General features: G+C 42.1%; 1 protein-coding gene across 1 annotated transcript in view; it reads left to right on the top strand.

Moving 5' to 3' along the window:
- Sh3rf1 (SH3 domain containing ring finger 1) overlaps nt 1-16,698 on the top strand; it is a 162,584-nt gene that overhangs the window by 91,432 nt on the left and 54,454 nt on the right. The window contains exons 2-3 of the mRNA XM_028757740.1: nt 12,991-13,266; nt 13,698-13,793. Of these exons, the coding sequence (XP_028613573.1) occupies nt 12,991-13,266; nt 13,698-13,793 (372 nt within the window). The remainder of the gene's footprint in view (nt 1-12,990; nt 13,267-13,697; nt 13,794-16,698) is intronic.

The raw sequence follows: 16,698 nt of genomic DNA, 5'->3' as shown, positions 1-16,698 counted from the left end.
CATGCATGTTTCTTCTCTCTCACAAGTGTGTGTGCGTGTTCTCTGTCCTTTACTTCTACTTGTTAGTATATTACCCTCAAAAATATATTCCTGGTGCTGGGGAGAGGTTTAAGTCAGTATTGTGCAAGCCCCAAGACCAGAGTCTCAGAATCTGGTGTGATGGTGCTTGTAAAATCGGCACTCAAGATGCAGAGACAGGAGGATTCCTGAAGTTAGCTAGTCAGCTAGTGTAGCTAATCAGGTTCTGAAAGAGAGCTTGCCTCAAAAAATCAGGTGAGGGGTGACTGCTGGGTGTTCTCTGTGGCCATGTACTGGGCCCCCTGTTCCTGCTGCTGTTCCTGGGATACGTGACTGTCATGTGAGATTTATATTATATGCTTAATAAAAACAGCCTCAAATGTGCACAGAGGTGCAGTTCGTTTTACAAGCTTTGCTATACAAGAAAGATAAATTCATAAGAGCTCAGGTGAGTGGTGCGTGCCTACAATCCCAGTGCTCCCGAGACTGAGGCAGGAGGATTATTATTAGTCTACATGATATGGTATGTTTCAAGGTAACCTGAACTACCTAGCAAGACACTGCCTCAAAAACAAAGAAAAGGAGGGAGGGAGAGAGGTAGGGGGAAGGGAGAAAGGGAGGAGGGAGGGAGAGGGGGAAGGGCTTCAAGTCTCAACCCCCTACTCTGCACATCGTACATCTGTACAAAAGGGGGAGGGGAGGAGGGTAGATGGGTAGGGGAGAGTGGGAGGAAGGAAATTGTTCATATAAATTATTTGTTTTGGTTGGAAACATCTCTAGTTCATATCTCATTGTCCAATTATGTAGAATACAACAGGAGCTGGAGACCCAGTGTCCTTACTAAAGACGTCACCCACCTCCATTGCTTTCTTTCTTTATCCTTAATTCGAGGTGATTGTCATTATTCGGCTGGACTACTTTGTTCAGAGGATACGCCAATGAAACATACAGATACCAGCTGCTGAAGCTGTTCATTGCAAGAGGCATTTTTTTTCTACACAGAGGAAGCAGAGGCTAGTGGCAGCTAGTGTCTTTAAGTAACATTCATTTTATTACCACAGACTATTTCCAGAGTCTTTTTCAAGCCTCATTTCCCTCGGTTGCAGGAGGAGCTCAGCCAGGAGAGTGCTAAGGGTATTGAGCTACAGTTTTTGGTTATTCCTTTCTGAAAACCAGAATTGCAAACCTTATGCATGTATACGATATGGGAGCTTTCTTTTTTTTTTTTTTTTTTTTTTTTACATGAAGAGACTTAATTATATTTTAAAGACCTTGGTTCTATATTGGGAGTTTGATTTTATTGTCCTTGTAATGAATTTATTTGAAGCCAAGAGGTGGTTATTGTAAAGTAATTATTCAGCCTTTGCTCTGCGGTTCCACATTTAATTGACTGTCAGGACACCCCTTTGAAGAGTAGGAATGCTGATATGTGCACACCCCATGTGACTGGCTCAGAGCTTGAACAACTAGATAAAAGGCATCAGGGCTGTCTGACCACAGCACTCCCAGCTTTTCCTAATGACACTGCAGTGGGTTGCCATAGGTTTGAAGGATCCAGGATGTCTAGATTTTGTTTCCTTGAGTTCAATGTCTGTCTTCTTTCTCAATGTGTCCTCCTTGCCTACCTCCTGTACCTTACTCCTGTGCTTATTGTCTTAGATACTTTCTGCTGTTATGATAAAACACCACAGCTCCATCACCATGGGAAGCCAGTGCAGGACCTGAAGAAGAGGCCATGGAGGAATGCTGCTTACTACTGCCTTGTTCTCGGTGGCTTGCTTGCCTTACATTTTTATACAACACAGGACCACCTGCCCAGGGATGGAGTTGTCCCCAGTGAGCTGGGCCTTGCCATATCAATCATTAATCAGAAAAATGCCACCCCCTCAGACTTGCTTACAGGCCATTCTGATGAGGTCATTTTTTCAATTGAGGTTGCTCTTCCCCGGTAACTAGCTTGTGCCAAGTTGGCAAAAAAAGACTAGGCAGTATCCTTATTCTTGAGAGTAACCCTTCTTAGAGAAATAGGACAAAATCAAAAATAATTCTTTTCAAATAGTTGGATTGCTAAAGAGCTCATAGTATTCCTAGAAACTCCTTGTACTGTGCCTTTAGGCAGAGCCAAGCTTGTGAGACGGTCCTATTTTTACAAGTCTCCAGTGAAGGAGCTGTCATAATCCATTGCAATATTTAACAGCCCTCCCTGTCAGGAAATTCTTTTATCCAACTTAAATAATGCATGCATCGGTCTAAGCTGTGTTTTTCCTTCAGTGACTATGAACCGGTCCGTCTTGCTCTCTTTGTGTGAGACACCCTTTGGTAGTGTTGAAAGCTGGACTCTGAACACTACCCTATTAATGCATCTCAGTCCTGCGGCTTGTCCATCATAATATTTTTCCATACCTTTATCATCTTTTATCTGTCCCCAGTGACCATGCACACCATAGTTCTCTCTTCCTTTGTTCATGAGATTTAGAGAGAAATCTCAGCCATGGGCTGGAGAGGCAACCTGGTCCTTAGTGAGGAGTCAGGTTAGAGCAGACAGTCTGCATGTTCTGTACCCCTGTCTGCTTGGAGATAGCTTTCCTTTTGGAATAGAGTCTGTCCTCTGGGGTTGGTCTAGCCCACAATCCCTATGCCACGTGCAGCCAAGGATAGATATTAGATGTGGCCCAACACAAAATTTGTAAACTCAGAATATTATGAGGTGTGTATGAGGTGTGTGTGTATCTGTCTCTGTGTGTGTGAGAGTGTGTGTGTTTGTGGGGATTTTTTTTTTGTAACTTGCATTTCTCAAACATGAATATTGTAGGGCGAAACTCATGGTGCATGTTACAGGGCCAAAAAGTTGGACCTGCCCACCTCATACTTTACAGTTCTTGTTTCTCAGCTTTTCCATTCTGTTGATGGGCAGTATAGCTTATTCACTTTGAACTTCCACATTTCCCTATCTGTGTTCATACATGGAAACACGCATGATGTATTCAGCCATTCTTGATTTCTTATCTAAGTGCTGCTTCTGATTTTGTCTGAAATTAAAAAAAAACAAGTAAAATTTCTATATATGAAGTCTGGATCACAAGAGAACAACCCATTGCATTTGATACATATTGACCCAGGGACTTCATGTCCCCATCAAGATGCAGAATATAGTCTTGAAAATCTTCCCAATGCCTCCTGCTACACATTTCTTATTTCACAGGGAACTGCTATTCTGACTTCTGTCATGGTTGGTGTGTCTTGCTTGTTCCTGAATGCTGTGTCAGCATAATCTCTGTTTATGTCGTGTATCTTCACTGACGTCAACATCTTAAACCAATGATACTACTGAGTTGTACCCTCATCCTCCAGTGCTATAGTTGGGTAATGTCCCTTTGTTTTTCCTCATCCTGATGGACATTTGAATTATTTTTGGTAATTGGTATTTATAAGTAATATGTTTCTATTTCTTGTTGGTTACTGCAGTAAATTTAGCTCACAGAGTAAACGATACATGTTTATAAGAATTTGTCAATTTCTGACTCCTGCTTGCAATATATGGGAATTCTAATTTCTCCTTATTTTTGTCACTTTCCGTTGTCAATCTTTATTCATTCACTTACTCCTTTTCTTGATGTTGGTATTTTTGGTCCTAGGGAGCGAACCCAGAGCCTCGCCACGCTGAGCAAGTACTCAGTCATTGAACACTAACCCAGTCATCCTTAAATATCCATCAGTCTAATAAATGTGAGATAATACCTCATTTTAGTGCTATTTTAGATTCCATTGCTACTCAAGTTGTCGGGTCCTGATCATGATCTTATAGAACACTTCCCTTTTGTATATTTAGATCTTCAGGGTTTTTAAAAAAAAGATTTGGTTTTATCATTTTTAATTATGCATGTGTACATGCGTATCTGTATGTAGGCATATGCTTTTGAATGTAGATTCCATAAAGGCCAGAAGTACTAGGTTTCCTTGGAGTTGGACAATGGGTTCTGGGAACCAGGCTCCAGTCCTCTGCAAAGGCAGTGTGAGATACTGACTTCTGAGTCCTCTCTCCAGTTTCTGTTTTATGCCTTATAAAAACTGAATGGTTGATTCACAGAAAATTTTGAGTTTCTGGACTGAGCCTTTTGTTAGATGTTAGCATTGAAAATAGTTTCTCAATCTGTCACGTAGGTTTTTATTTTCTTCTTCATTATGTCTTTGGGTAAACAGAACTATCTGATCCTAAGAAAATCGAGTTTATCAGCTTTTATGGAGTCTTTATTTTGTTTATTTTCTCCCTCCCCTCAGAAAGCATCAAAGTTTCAACCTATACATTTGATTATGAAAATCATCTGAGATTAGGTTTTTTTTTTTTCTGTATGGTCTGAGATAGGGGACTGTCTAATCCCATCTCTGTTGTTTTAGAATCACCTTTGGAAAAGCTTATCTTTTCTACAGTTGAATTGCCTTGGAACATTGGTCCATTGACTGCATAAGCCTGCATCTATTATTGCATTGTTGCTTTCGGAGTAAACTGTGAGCTATTTTTTACGTTCATTGTTTAAGCTATGTGGGCATACTTTCTCCAAGGTCCTAAAACAAAAAGATGGAGACACTCAAACACAAATCTGAAATCAAGTCATGGGATTTGGTTGGATCCCATGACTTTATGGAGCACAGCCTGCTCCCACCCACTCTCCCTGTCCTTCCTTACCCGGGTTTCTTTTAGGATGCAGAGTTCCTTCTGCGTGGTCATTCCTGCCTCTCTAACCCTCAGGCCCAAGCCAGGTGAGATGCTTAGTATGGGACAGAGATAGAGAAAGGACAGTTGCTTTACCACAAACCAAACTGCTTTCCAATAGGCAGAAACTTAGCATTTTACCAGAAAATGTTTCCCATTATGCTGTAAAGGTATGAGCTTGTGACTCAGGTCACTACAGGGGATTTCTCCGGTAAATTTCCGTGTTCTCTGCAAAATGCTCTCACAGTTATTGAGCACGCGGTGAAATAGCAAATGAACATTTAGGACAATGAATGGCATGAATTTCCTTCCTTTTAACTTCAGTGAATTACATTCTCAATTGCTCTGTTCCCGTAAGGACATTCATAAGATTTGTTGTAGAGTTCCATCTGTCAGTTGGACACTCCCCCTTTTAAGGCCATCCAAGAGAAACCAATAAATCAGCTATAGGACTATTTCCTCATAACAGCCGAATGAATTTATAAGGAAAATATTTGTTTGTTGTGGTTTGCTACATAGTTTGTTTTACATTCTTCAAATGGCAGGATTTGCTTTGCAGAAAACATTCGATTGTTCATGTCCAGCATACTCTCTGTACGTGGATGTGGATGCCAATTGAAAGACTTGATCACAGTTCCCCAGGTCTCTCTGGAATACTTCTGAGGGCCTCAGGTCTCCCAGAATCCCTAGAGTAGAGTTTTCCTTCTCCCTCAGTATTCCTCCACCATTCACATTTCAGAACCTCACACCCACCATGTAGCCTGCACAAAGGATTCACTGAAGATAACGTCAAAAGGACCAGGTAGCAGTCAACCCTGGGGACGCATAACTCTGTGGCTGGTGTATATTGTACAGTATACAAGAAGATGGTGAATCTACCTTTACAACCAACTGTCTTTTTAGTTGCTTCTCCTTGAGTATAATTTTCTTCCACTTGTCCATGTGTTACCACTCAGCCCACTCAGGACAACAATGTTTTTGTCATTAGTTTTCCCTGAAAGAATTTATTAACAGACACTGCTCAGGACAACAAGATGCGTAATGCAGAGTCCCACAGTACAGGATGCTCTAGTCCAGGGCAAATGGGATCTACACTGACTGAGATAATAGGACATCGGTTGACTAGGACAGTCTGGATACACCAAAGAACGGCACCTCTGTCAGATGGGGTGGGGAGAATCTTCGAAAGGAGACAGTGCCTGAACCGCCTGTTGACCCACACCAGGACTGGATCTCTGGTCCTGGCCTCAATTATCCCACCCCAAACAACAAGCAGTCATCAACAGTGGGCATCCTAGCAATAACAACAATGTGCAATTATCAACTGCAGGTAGACAGTGAAATAAACTTGGCTGGGGACCAGGGTTGGGGTAGGAGACATAGGCTGCTCTCAGTATGTTCCAGTGCTGGAGGAATGGCAAGCGTGAGCCCGAAGGTGATGACAGCAGCTGCTGCTTTGCTCGCTGAGGGTAGAAAATATGAGGTGGAACGGTCAACCCAAACGGAGGGCCATAAAACCGATGATTTAGAACATTAATTTGATTTAAGAGGTCACTGGGAACCATCGCTAGATTGTGAAGACATTGTTGATGTCGACAAGGCCATGTTTCAAGAATTATTCTTGCTACTGTGGTTTCTCTTGCTCATTCTTTCTACTTCTCCATCCTAGGATTTGTTTTTTGGTTTTTTTCCTGTTTCCTAGATATAAGGGGTTTGCTAAAGAGGGTTCTGTTGTCCATGCCCTTCCTCTATAGCAGCTTTCACACGGGCTGCTTCTGTGTCTCTTTAGGCTGGCCTGGGTCAGCCCACATTCTTGAACTGGAGTAAAATTGGAACCAGATCTGGATTGAGGAGAAAGGTTGGTTAGATAAAGAGGCATGCTTCAAGAGAAAGCTGAAGAAAGTAGCTATCTAAGGGAAGGGGTGCTAGGATAATAGGATTGATGGATACATCAGTGTAGGGTTGGGGTGTCTTGGTGGTCGAGTGCTTACCTGCTATGGACTAGGCCCTGTGTTGGTTCCCAGGAGCCTTAAAATAGAAATACAAAATAAATTTGTGTGAAAATTTTTTTCCCCTTTGAGTGCTGATTACTTATAAAGCGCTGGTAGGTTTTAAGTTATGATTAGGATATTTGGAGCTTCAGGGGTGCAATAAGTGTGATTTCAGAAACTTAAAGAAATGATCACCAGATAAAAATCTTGTAGCATGACATTCTTTACCGATAAATGCTAAAGGAAATGACAAAGGAAAGGGAGATTTGAGACTCCCAATACTTATAGCAATTATGAGGCATGCTATTAAAATTGATACATCTCAAATCATATTTGAATGATGATCTAACTTAGACCCCTCTGACACCAAAGTTTTGTATTTAATAACCATTAAGTGCATTGTATTGGGTTGGTGAGATGGCACAGTGGGTAAAGGCATTTTGCTCTGAAAGGCTGGTGACCTGAGTTCAATCCCCAGGACCCACATGGTGAAAGATGAGAACCAACTCCCCAGAATTAATTGTCCTTTGGCCTCTACATGTTTGTCATAACACACATACCCACAGGAGCTCACACAAGATGCACAAATGCCTATGTATCCTAATAAATAAAGGGACTTAGAAATGATTTCTTAATCCACTGTGTAGCTTACTTCTCTCTGTGTGGTATTGGCTCTCGTTTCTTTGTTCCTCAGTTCTTTCTGAAAAGTTTTTGGAAGTTGAGTTGGATGGAATCAAGCAGAGTTAATGGTAATTTGGATATAACTGAATTCAGATTTTATAGCCATTCCTGCTGTAAGAGAATCTTCTGGGCTCTCCTTTCGGTAGGTCGTTGAATCTGTTTTGCTTTATAGCACAGTAAGACGTGCATGAAGGCCTCTGAGTTTAGAGAGAGGCTGTCTTGCATGTGTATCTGGGCACTGGCATTTCGAGTCCATGAAATAAATTGGCAGTGGGGGTTTTATTTACCTGTTGGACTCCCAGCTGGTCATCAAGTAGCATTTCACCAGATAAATCGGAATGTGCTTGATGGTGCAGAAATGGAAGTGGAGAACATTTAATCACAAATATCTGTGTGAAGATCGTGTGGGGATTTTTAATGTCATCCGTGCCAGCTTGAATGTGTGATTCAGAAGCAAACATTAATGGTGAGGTAGAGTGGTCCACTGTCCTGCACATTTTTCATGAACAAAATAATAATTCAGTATTTGCTGAAGTCACTGCTGATGAAGAATCGTTCTAATGCTCCGCCTGTCTCAGTTACCAAGGTTTTTGATAAAGCTGGAGGCTTGAGTGGCAGCCACATACCCCAGGTTGGGCTGCAGTGTGGTTTCTCTCTGGCTTTCTCTCCTTTTAAGCCTCCCTTTCATGTGTAGCCAAGTGAAAGTCTCCAAGTGAAATCTAAGCCCTGCGGTTCCTCAGGGGCCCTGGCCCAACGTGAGGATCCAAAAGACAAGCAGCTGAAGGCACAGAGGGCAGAGGCTCGGGTGATGACACTGCTCTCAGACCTTTTGGAGGAGATGAATGACCAGGCCTGGCCTCCCTGGGCCAGGGCTTATTTTACTCACAAGACAAGTCCTAGGGTTTTTCAAACCAATTGTTTTGGCTTTTTTCCTTCAGATGTTGCAGGAAAATGCGTTCTTTTATGGCTCTTCCAAGTCATTAAACCATTTATCCTTAATCATCTGCAGTGTGTGTGGGAATAAGTTTTCTAAAGATCGCTGAACTTTGCTCGATTTGAAATCAGAAAGAGAATTCATTTTATTTAATGTGGGAAACCTTCCTTTGAGAAACTTGACACAAGCTGGCTTTCCAGTGTCTTAGAATTTAATTGAAAAAGAACACCATAGAAAAACACTGCCAGATGCACAACTGTGTGCTCGTGGGTTCGGGTGCCGTAAGCTTTATGACTCTTCCTCCGTGGTTATTGATCACGGAAATAACCGTGGCAGTCAACATTTAGCAAGTCAGTGTGAATTAATGAAGTTTTGGTTGCATGGGGGCCAGTAACCCCGGGCTAACCATAATGCATAGCGCCATCATCGTAATCGGTTTTCCCGTTGCTACTTGTTCTATTAAGGATGCTTGATGATTTTAGGAGAACTTAATAGATTCGCTTTGTGGAAGAGTTAATAAGTCCATTAGGCCACTGGGGTGTGGAAATGATCTGTAAAGAAATAAATTCCCTCTATTCCCGCATCAGCATATCACAAAAGCACCTTACTGTGGGCCGTTTGGGACTTTACAGATCTCTTCAAAGAGCCGTTGAAAATGGTTTCTAAGAGCACCACATCTGAATCTTGGTGTGTGGATTCATCTGGCATGAATCTAGGGTGGAGGTGGCCAAACAGCTAATTGAGGTGTTGGGGGGGAGAGGGGGAGAATGGCCATAATGGTGAATAGAGTTATTTGTCACTGAGTCTGTAATAGGATTTCCAATTAATTCATGCAGCCCTCCAATGCTTTACATTAGCCCTGTCAAGATGAACTACAGCCAGATCTGAAATGCCACTCCCCATTAAACGGTGCGTGTCGGGGAATTTGTAATTTCTTCTGTGCAACCAGAAGACGAATGGATTCGGCTCAGAAAACAAATGTGGGCCTCAGAAATGCACATTTCAAAATTGTTGAGAACTTCCTGGGAGGAACATTCTTTTCTTTGTTGTACAGTGAATATATGAGTATATATGTATACACACACACACATACACATACATATACAATATGATTGTTGTGTGAATCCCTTCAAAAGGAAAGGGTTCAGCTGCATAAAAACAAATGCATTGTCAAGTGCCCCATTTCACTGGTGACAAGGCTTTTCACACTGGTGAATATGATGACGACAGTGGTGGTGGCCATGGTGGTGGTGATGATGGTGATGATGATGGTGATGGTGATGATGGTGGTGATGATGCCAGTTCGTGAATGTAGAGTTTAGTTCTTCCTAGGACATTTTGTGAAATTTAAATGAATAAACTCACCAAATTCTCACAACAATTTCAGATATCAATGCCAGGGCACCAGGATAGCTGACCTGCCCAAGGTTGCACAGGCAGTAAGCAGCCGAGCTGGTGTTCTGACTATGGAATGGATCCATCCCCCATGGCCTTATCACAGTCCCGTTGGCTGCAAGAGTTAACTCCGGTTCCTTGCCATGCTCTTGCCAGTCCGTCCCGCCCCACCCCCAACCCTCAGCAACACTCACTGCTATGCTGATTTACACTCATTTCCTCAAGCTTGGCTTTAGGAAGTCTTGCTAAGCTGTGAGAACCAGGCTTTGCGAAATACATAATATAGAAAAGAACTGTGTAGACCGTATGTGAGGAGAGACAGAGATTGGAATTCTACCTTCCTTAAAACTGGATGTTAGGTAGACTATAGTCAGAGTTCACAGCACTGAGAAAAGCCAGAGCTCCCAAAGAGCATGTGGGAAGAACCAGAGGGCATGGCAGCAGATGTTTCTTTACAAGGTCGCACCAAGGTCAAGCAACAGGAACTGTGCTGTTAAAAGCTAAGACTTAAGGCAGGATTCAAAAGGGCACAGGAGGGCATCCGTATCCCTAGATGGCTCAACGTGCGCACGTTGACTTTCAGAACCATTTTAATTAACATCACATGGACCAAGCGATGGCAAGGTAGCATCTTGACAGAATGAATCACTATTTGCCTTCATTCAAACAGAAATATTTAGCAAAAAAAAGTTTGGGTGGACTGATTCTAAAACAAGCTGATTGTTGGAAAGTATTGTAAGAGTGTTCAAGGTTGATCTTCTGTGCGTGTGAGTAGAGTGTGGAGAGAGTGAACACGTGTTCTGCTTTACTTTTCTGGAAAGATTAAAGTTATTAAAAAAAAATTCAACTGTTGTACAGCTCTGCTTCACATGTAGCTGTCATCCGTCTACTTGCCAACCCATAATCTCTTTTACTTCCGGCCCCATCTGCCTGGCCCACAGTGTGATGTATCCATCTCTGCTTCAAACACTTGACTGTTGCTTGAAGGACCCATTGACTCAAGATGGTTAACAATGTTCCAGACCCACTGTAAACTTGATACCACTGGCCCCCCATGAACCTTACGCTGCCAGTGCTCTTTCAGCACCTGTGTCCCTGAAAGTGCTTCTTGCTAGCTCTGTCCCCTGTGTATGGAATGTTCCCACTTTCCCTTCTATCCATCTACCCCAACATTGCTAAGCTAACCCCTTAGGTTTCCATGAAGACTTGGGGAAATAGTTCATTTTTTCCATCTGCTAAGCCCCAAGTTCCTTCATCCCATAAGCAGTGGGCATTTTCTTGAATGAGTTTATGCCACTGGGTTATCATTTCTTTACCTGCCTTGCCTCTCAAGGAGGAGAACTGTGCGTTATTTCTTTTTAGTGTCTTCAGCTCTAGCACATTGCCTGGTTTTACGAAAGCTTGATGAATGTCTTCCACATGGATGAGTACATGGCTGAGGATATGAGGAGCAGAAGGCTGCAATCTAATTCTGCAAATTATTAGAGATGTATTTGACTCACTGTTTATCCTCTGTATCAGTGATAGGCAGAAGGAAAGCCAAGAATCTTAAAGTGCTGACTAACGTTCACAAATGGGCACCACGAGCCATTAAGGCATGTCATACTGAATCCACAGGATGATTAAATTGTCGTGCAGGAGCAGGCAATTTTTACCTTGCCGTTTAAAACTAGATTGTAATGTTTAAAACCTCATTTCTCTGCTTCTCAGTCTCACTGTGCTATTTAACCAGGAAGATCATGTTGAGTATTTTAAATGGTAGAAGACCATGTCTGAACACTTAGAGATTATAAAGCCTAAGGGGGTAGTGTTCTAGAGTCCTTTCTGTTGCTGTGATAAGACATTCTGGCCAAAAGCAACAAGTAAGGATTTATTTGGTTTACACCCTGGATAACAGTCAAATAGAATTTGAAACAGAAACTGTGGAGGAGAGCTGACAGATGGCTGGCTTGCTCACAGGCTCCTCCTTACCTGGCTTTTACAGCTAAGGATTATGTGTTTATGAAATGGTGCTGCCCCTACTGGGCTGGACCCTCTTATATCAATTACCAATCAAGACAATCTACACAGATCAACCCTTAACAATCAAGACAATCCTATGCACACCAACCCTTAACAATCAAGACAGTCTATACAGACCAACCTTTAACATTCAAGACAGTTTCACACAGACAGAGACCAACCCTTAATAATCAAGACAGTCCTATACAGACCAACCCCTAACAATCAAGACAATCCCACATTGAGCAACCCTTAATAAACAAGACAGTCCTTCACAGACCAACACTTAACAATCAAGACAACCCCACATAGACCAACCCCTAACAATCAAGACAATCCCACATTGAGAAATGGTTAACAAACAAGACAGTCCTTCACAGACCAACACTTAACAATCAAGATAGTCCTACACAGACCAACACTTGAAACAATCAAGACAATCCCACATAGACCAACCCTTAACAGTCAAGACAATCCCACACAGACCAACACTTAACAATCAAGACAGTTCTTCACAGACCAATACTTAACAATCAAAACAGTCCTTCACAGACCAACACTTAACAATCAAGATAACTCCACACAGACAAACTCTTAACAATAATTAAGGCAGTCCCCTGCAACATGCCCACAGACAAACCTCATAAAGACAAGTGCTCAACTGAGACACTTTCCAGGTGATTTTAGGCTGAATCAAGTTGACAGTAGTGCTAACTACTACACTCAGACTCTGAGGTAGCCTTACTGCTGTATTCCATATTTGGTAATAGAAAGGAGTCTTAATACATACTTACTGAGTTCATAAAATACTATGACCTGATGCCCACGTTAAAAGCCACATCAGAAAAATATTTGCCCAAAATCTAACCTGTTATGAAGTTGATGAATTAGGCTTTGGCTTAAATTTTTCTTCTCCATCAATATCATCTATCTTGATGAATAAATTATTAACGTAAAAATTAAGTTTAGATTTTATGAATTTTAAATTTCACATCGGGAAACAGACTCCGACAGTAATCCTAAGCTAACAAAGTCAAAACATCTCTATATTAAATTTAGGTATAGAGGCTGTACTGGGGATGATACAGGGATACCATGTACTTTGTATTTGTATTGTAATAAAGTGAAGTTACGTTTTTATGTAAGATTTTCTACCAAGGGCAAATCTGATCTTGACTTAAAAGACAACAAGAATGCAATTATATTTTCAGAGGCATTACCTCACTGTTATTTCATTGAAATCCCTTTCTTTCTTTAAGGGAATACCTCAGTTACCGTGTGCCAAAGCATTATATAACTACGAAGGAAAAGAGCCTGGAGACCTTAAGTTCAGCAAAGGTGACATCATCATTTTGCGCCGACAAGTGGATGAAAATTGGTACCACGGGGAAGTCAACGGGGTCCACGGCTTTTTCCCCACCAACTTTGTGCAGATCATCAAACCGTTACCTCAGCCCCCACCTCAGTGCAAAGCACTTTATGACTTTGAAGTGAAAGACAAGGAAGCTGACAAAGATTGCCTTCCCTTTGCAAAGGTATAGTATCCACAGGATTGCTTTTAGCTTTCCTCCATCATTCCTGAGTACCTGGGCTTGGCATGATGTCTCAGTTAGTGAAGGGACTTGTTGCCAAGCCTGACAAGAGAGCTGAGTTTGAGCACCAGGACTCACATGGTAGGAAAAAAAAACCACCTCACCAAAATTGTCCTCTGACCTCCACATGCACGATATTGCTTGCCACCACCCCCACCCCGCTACAAATGAATATGTCAAAGAATTTTAAAGAATATCAGGTTAACCAGCAGTTACTGCTTGACTGTGACAAGATTATAGTTTTGTGTACTAAAGGTATGTTACAGAATTTTTATTCATCTATTGTTAAAACTTCAGTCCTTTTATTGAGGGTGCTTACTTAAGTGGGGCATTTACTGGGATCAGATTGATTCACAGCTTTTTCGTTTCTTCAGGACGACGTACTGACTGTGATCCGCAGAGTGGACGAAAACTGGGCTGAGGGAATGCTGGCAGACAAAATAGGAATATTTCCAATTTCATACGTCGAGGTAAGTTAGTTTGTACAGTCTTGAATCATATTCGGCTTCGTAAATAAGTCTCAATTGTGCAGGTTAGGTATTAAGAAACGCTCATGGCCCAGGGCATCAACTGTGGCTTTGAAAGTCTCTGCTGTTGGATTAGAAAGACTTCCTTCTTTGTATCCTTCAATTCCTAGAGATCATAAAACGGGACTCTGTGTATCACTTCTAAAAGCATCCCTATGACTTGTTAAAGAGACTGTACGCTTCCTGTCCATCACCTACACGATCTGGATTTCTCTTCCGCTTGCTACTTGGGGCAAGGAGCAGAAAATTTGTAAAGCCCCCAAGTAACATGAGAAGTTAATGTTCTCATTTTGTTTGTTTGCTTATTTCTTGTGCTTTTATTGCATTTATTTTGAGTATGTGTTAAAGTGTGTGTAAGCAATAGGTCAGAGGACACCTTTGGAGAGCTCAGGTGGGTGATCTCAATGGCAGGCACCTATATCCACCCGTGCTTACAGACTCCTTTCTTAATCAACTTGTGATGTATACATAGATGTTAGAGAGCTGGAGGAGTGTGTGTGCTATAAGCAGGAAGAACACCCAGGTAGAGAGGCCTGTGTGTGCAGAAGCCAAAAGGCAAAAGAGCACAGACTGTTTGGGGAATTAAAGGCAATTCTGTTGTTCAGATCATCAAAGTGTCTATCATGTTAAAAAAAAAAAAAAGGCATGTTTAAAAAAACTACTATCACTTATCTTGCCTTCTTTTTATCTGAGATGCTTGTTTTGACATGATTCTGAAGCCTTAAACGGCAAACTGTCATTGTAGCCAGCCCCCAGTGTCTCCCTTGCACAGTAAGAATGCCAGAGTTTCCTAAAACATTAATATGTCACTGTGTATCCATTGGACAGGAACTCTGTTACTGTGTATCCATTAGGCAGAAACCCAGGCTAGCTACTTCTCCTGAGTGCAATCTACACTTTCAAATGTTCCCTTTATTAAGATGTTTTCTCTAGCATTAGAAGAAGACAACAGAAGAAAAACAAATCCTTAACAAGCAACCCTTTCTGTCTATGATTTGTGTCCTAAGTGTGGGTTGTGGAAAACTACTGGCACCTCTAGGTATTTGAATAGTTACGCTAAAGGGTGTGAGCAAGCAAGCAAGGTTTAGTAAAGGAAGCCTGTCTTTACATGTGCGGTATTATCACTGGTGCATGCTGATGCTTGGTCTGGCATGCTTGAAAAGGTATTGCTATGTGATCCTGTTGTTGTTGATGATGGTGACATAGGGCAGGTATCAAATTGTTCAATAGTCATAAAAAAATCCACCCACGGAAAGGCCAGAGTCACTTACAGTCATTTGAATCATATGATTATTTACTCTGACTTAAGCTGTTAAAGTACACAAGGGGAGAGTGTTTGCTTCCCCGCCCCCCGCCCCCCTCAGCCATGAACATTTTCCTTATTTGAACCAGAACTTTTCCAGTGAGGGCTTGAAGTAAATCAACTGTCTGTCGGAGCCTGTGAACAGACTTTGATGTCAAGCTGTCAAATTGAACCGCCTGATGGGGAGCAGAGGGCCTGGGGCTTAGTGACACCTGGTTCATTCAGCCATCAGGGCCTAAGTAGAGGAAGAGTTCAGCCATAGCCAACTGAACCCTGGCTGTCTCAGGGCAGTGTCAGATGTGATAAAACAAAGTATACAGCCAGAAAAACCCAGGCTTTTTTCTAAATAACACCTTCTCTTGCTCTGTGAACCTTTCATATGTGGCCAGCTTTAGAACTCAGAGAATGCCCAGTTTAAACACTGCCGTATTACACTTGTAGAATTTTTTTAAGGGATTAGGTGTTGGGACCAGGGTCTCTCCATGTAGCCTAAGCTGGCCTGGAAGTCACTGTGTAGGTTGGCATGAACTCATCATCTGCCTGCTTCAGCCTCCTAAGTGCTCGGTTTATAGGTTTATACCATCATGCTTAATATTTTTCTTGTTTTTTATAAACCAACGTATGTCCCTTAGTTTGCTACAGTATAGCAATGGTTAAATAAAAGACCTTTGCCACCATGCACAACAAGGGAATGACCTCAGACCTGAGTTTGGAGTCCCAAGCAAACACATTCCATCTCTATCCCATCCATCCTAATAGACCCGAACCCCATCCCATTCCCATCCCCCCTCATCCCCTTTCTCTAGTTGCCCTGTGTAATAGATATGCTCAGGAAACACAGGAAGGGCCTGCCGGTTGGATTCTAGAATTGTGGAATCGGTAAGTCAGCTGTGAGCTTCAAGGGGCCATGGCCATGTGAAAAGAGCTGACTGTCGGAGTTGGGGAGAGGACTGAGTTGGGGAAGGAAGGGGAAGCTGTAAGAAATGGTCCCAGAAAGGCAGGAAAGAGCTCAGTGCTTAAAACACGTGATGCACCAACATGAGAGCTGGAGTTAGATCCAGAGACCACAGGTAAAATGTACAGGTGGAGATGGATGGCCCTCAGAGCAACCTGGCTAGTGAGGCTAGCCAGCCATATCAGTGAGATCTTGGTGTGATTAAGATTCCCTGCTTCAGTGAATAATGTGGAGAAGTAACTGAGGATGATTCCTAACACACACACACCATATATAAACATATATACCACACATACACACCACATATACACACACACCATATATACACATATATACCACATATACACACACCACACACACACACACACACACCACACACACACCACATATACACATACACACCACATATACACACACACACCACATATACACATACACACCACATATACACATACACACCACACATACACACCACATATACACACACACACCACACACACAGTCACACCACACACACACACACACACACACCACACACACCACATATACACATACATACCACATATACACACCACATATACACACACACA

The sequence above is a fragment of the Grammomys surdaster genome, unplaced genomic scaffold, assembly GCF_004785775.1.
Source record: "Grammomys surdaster isolate TR1022 unplaced genomic scaffold, NIH_TR_1.0 126182, whole genome shotgun sequence".
In the NCBI taxonomy this organism is placed as follows: Eukaryota; Metazoa; Chordata; class Mammalia; order Rodentia; family Muridae; genus Grammomys; species Grammomys surdaster.
The sequence above is the reverse complement of the archived record's forward strand: the minus strand, read 5'-3'. Positions and strand labels throughout refer to the sequence as shown.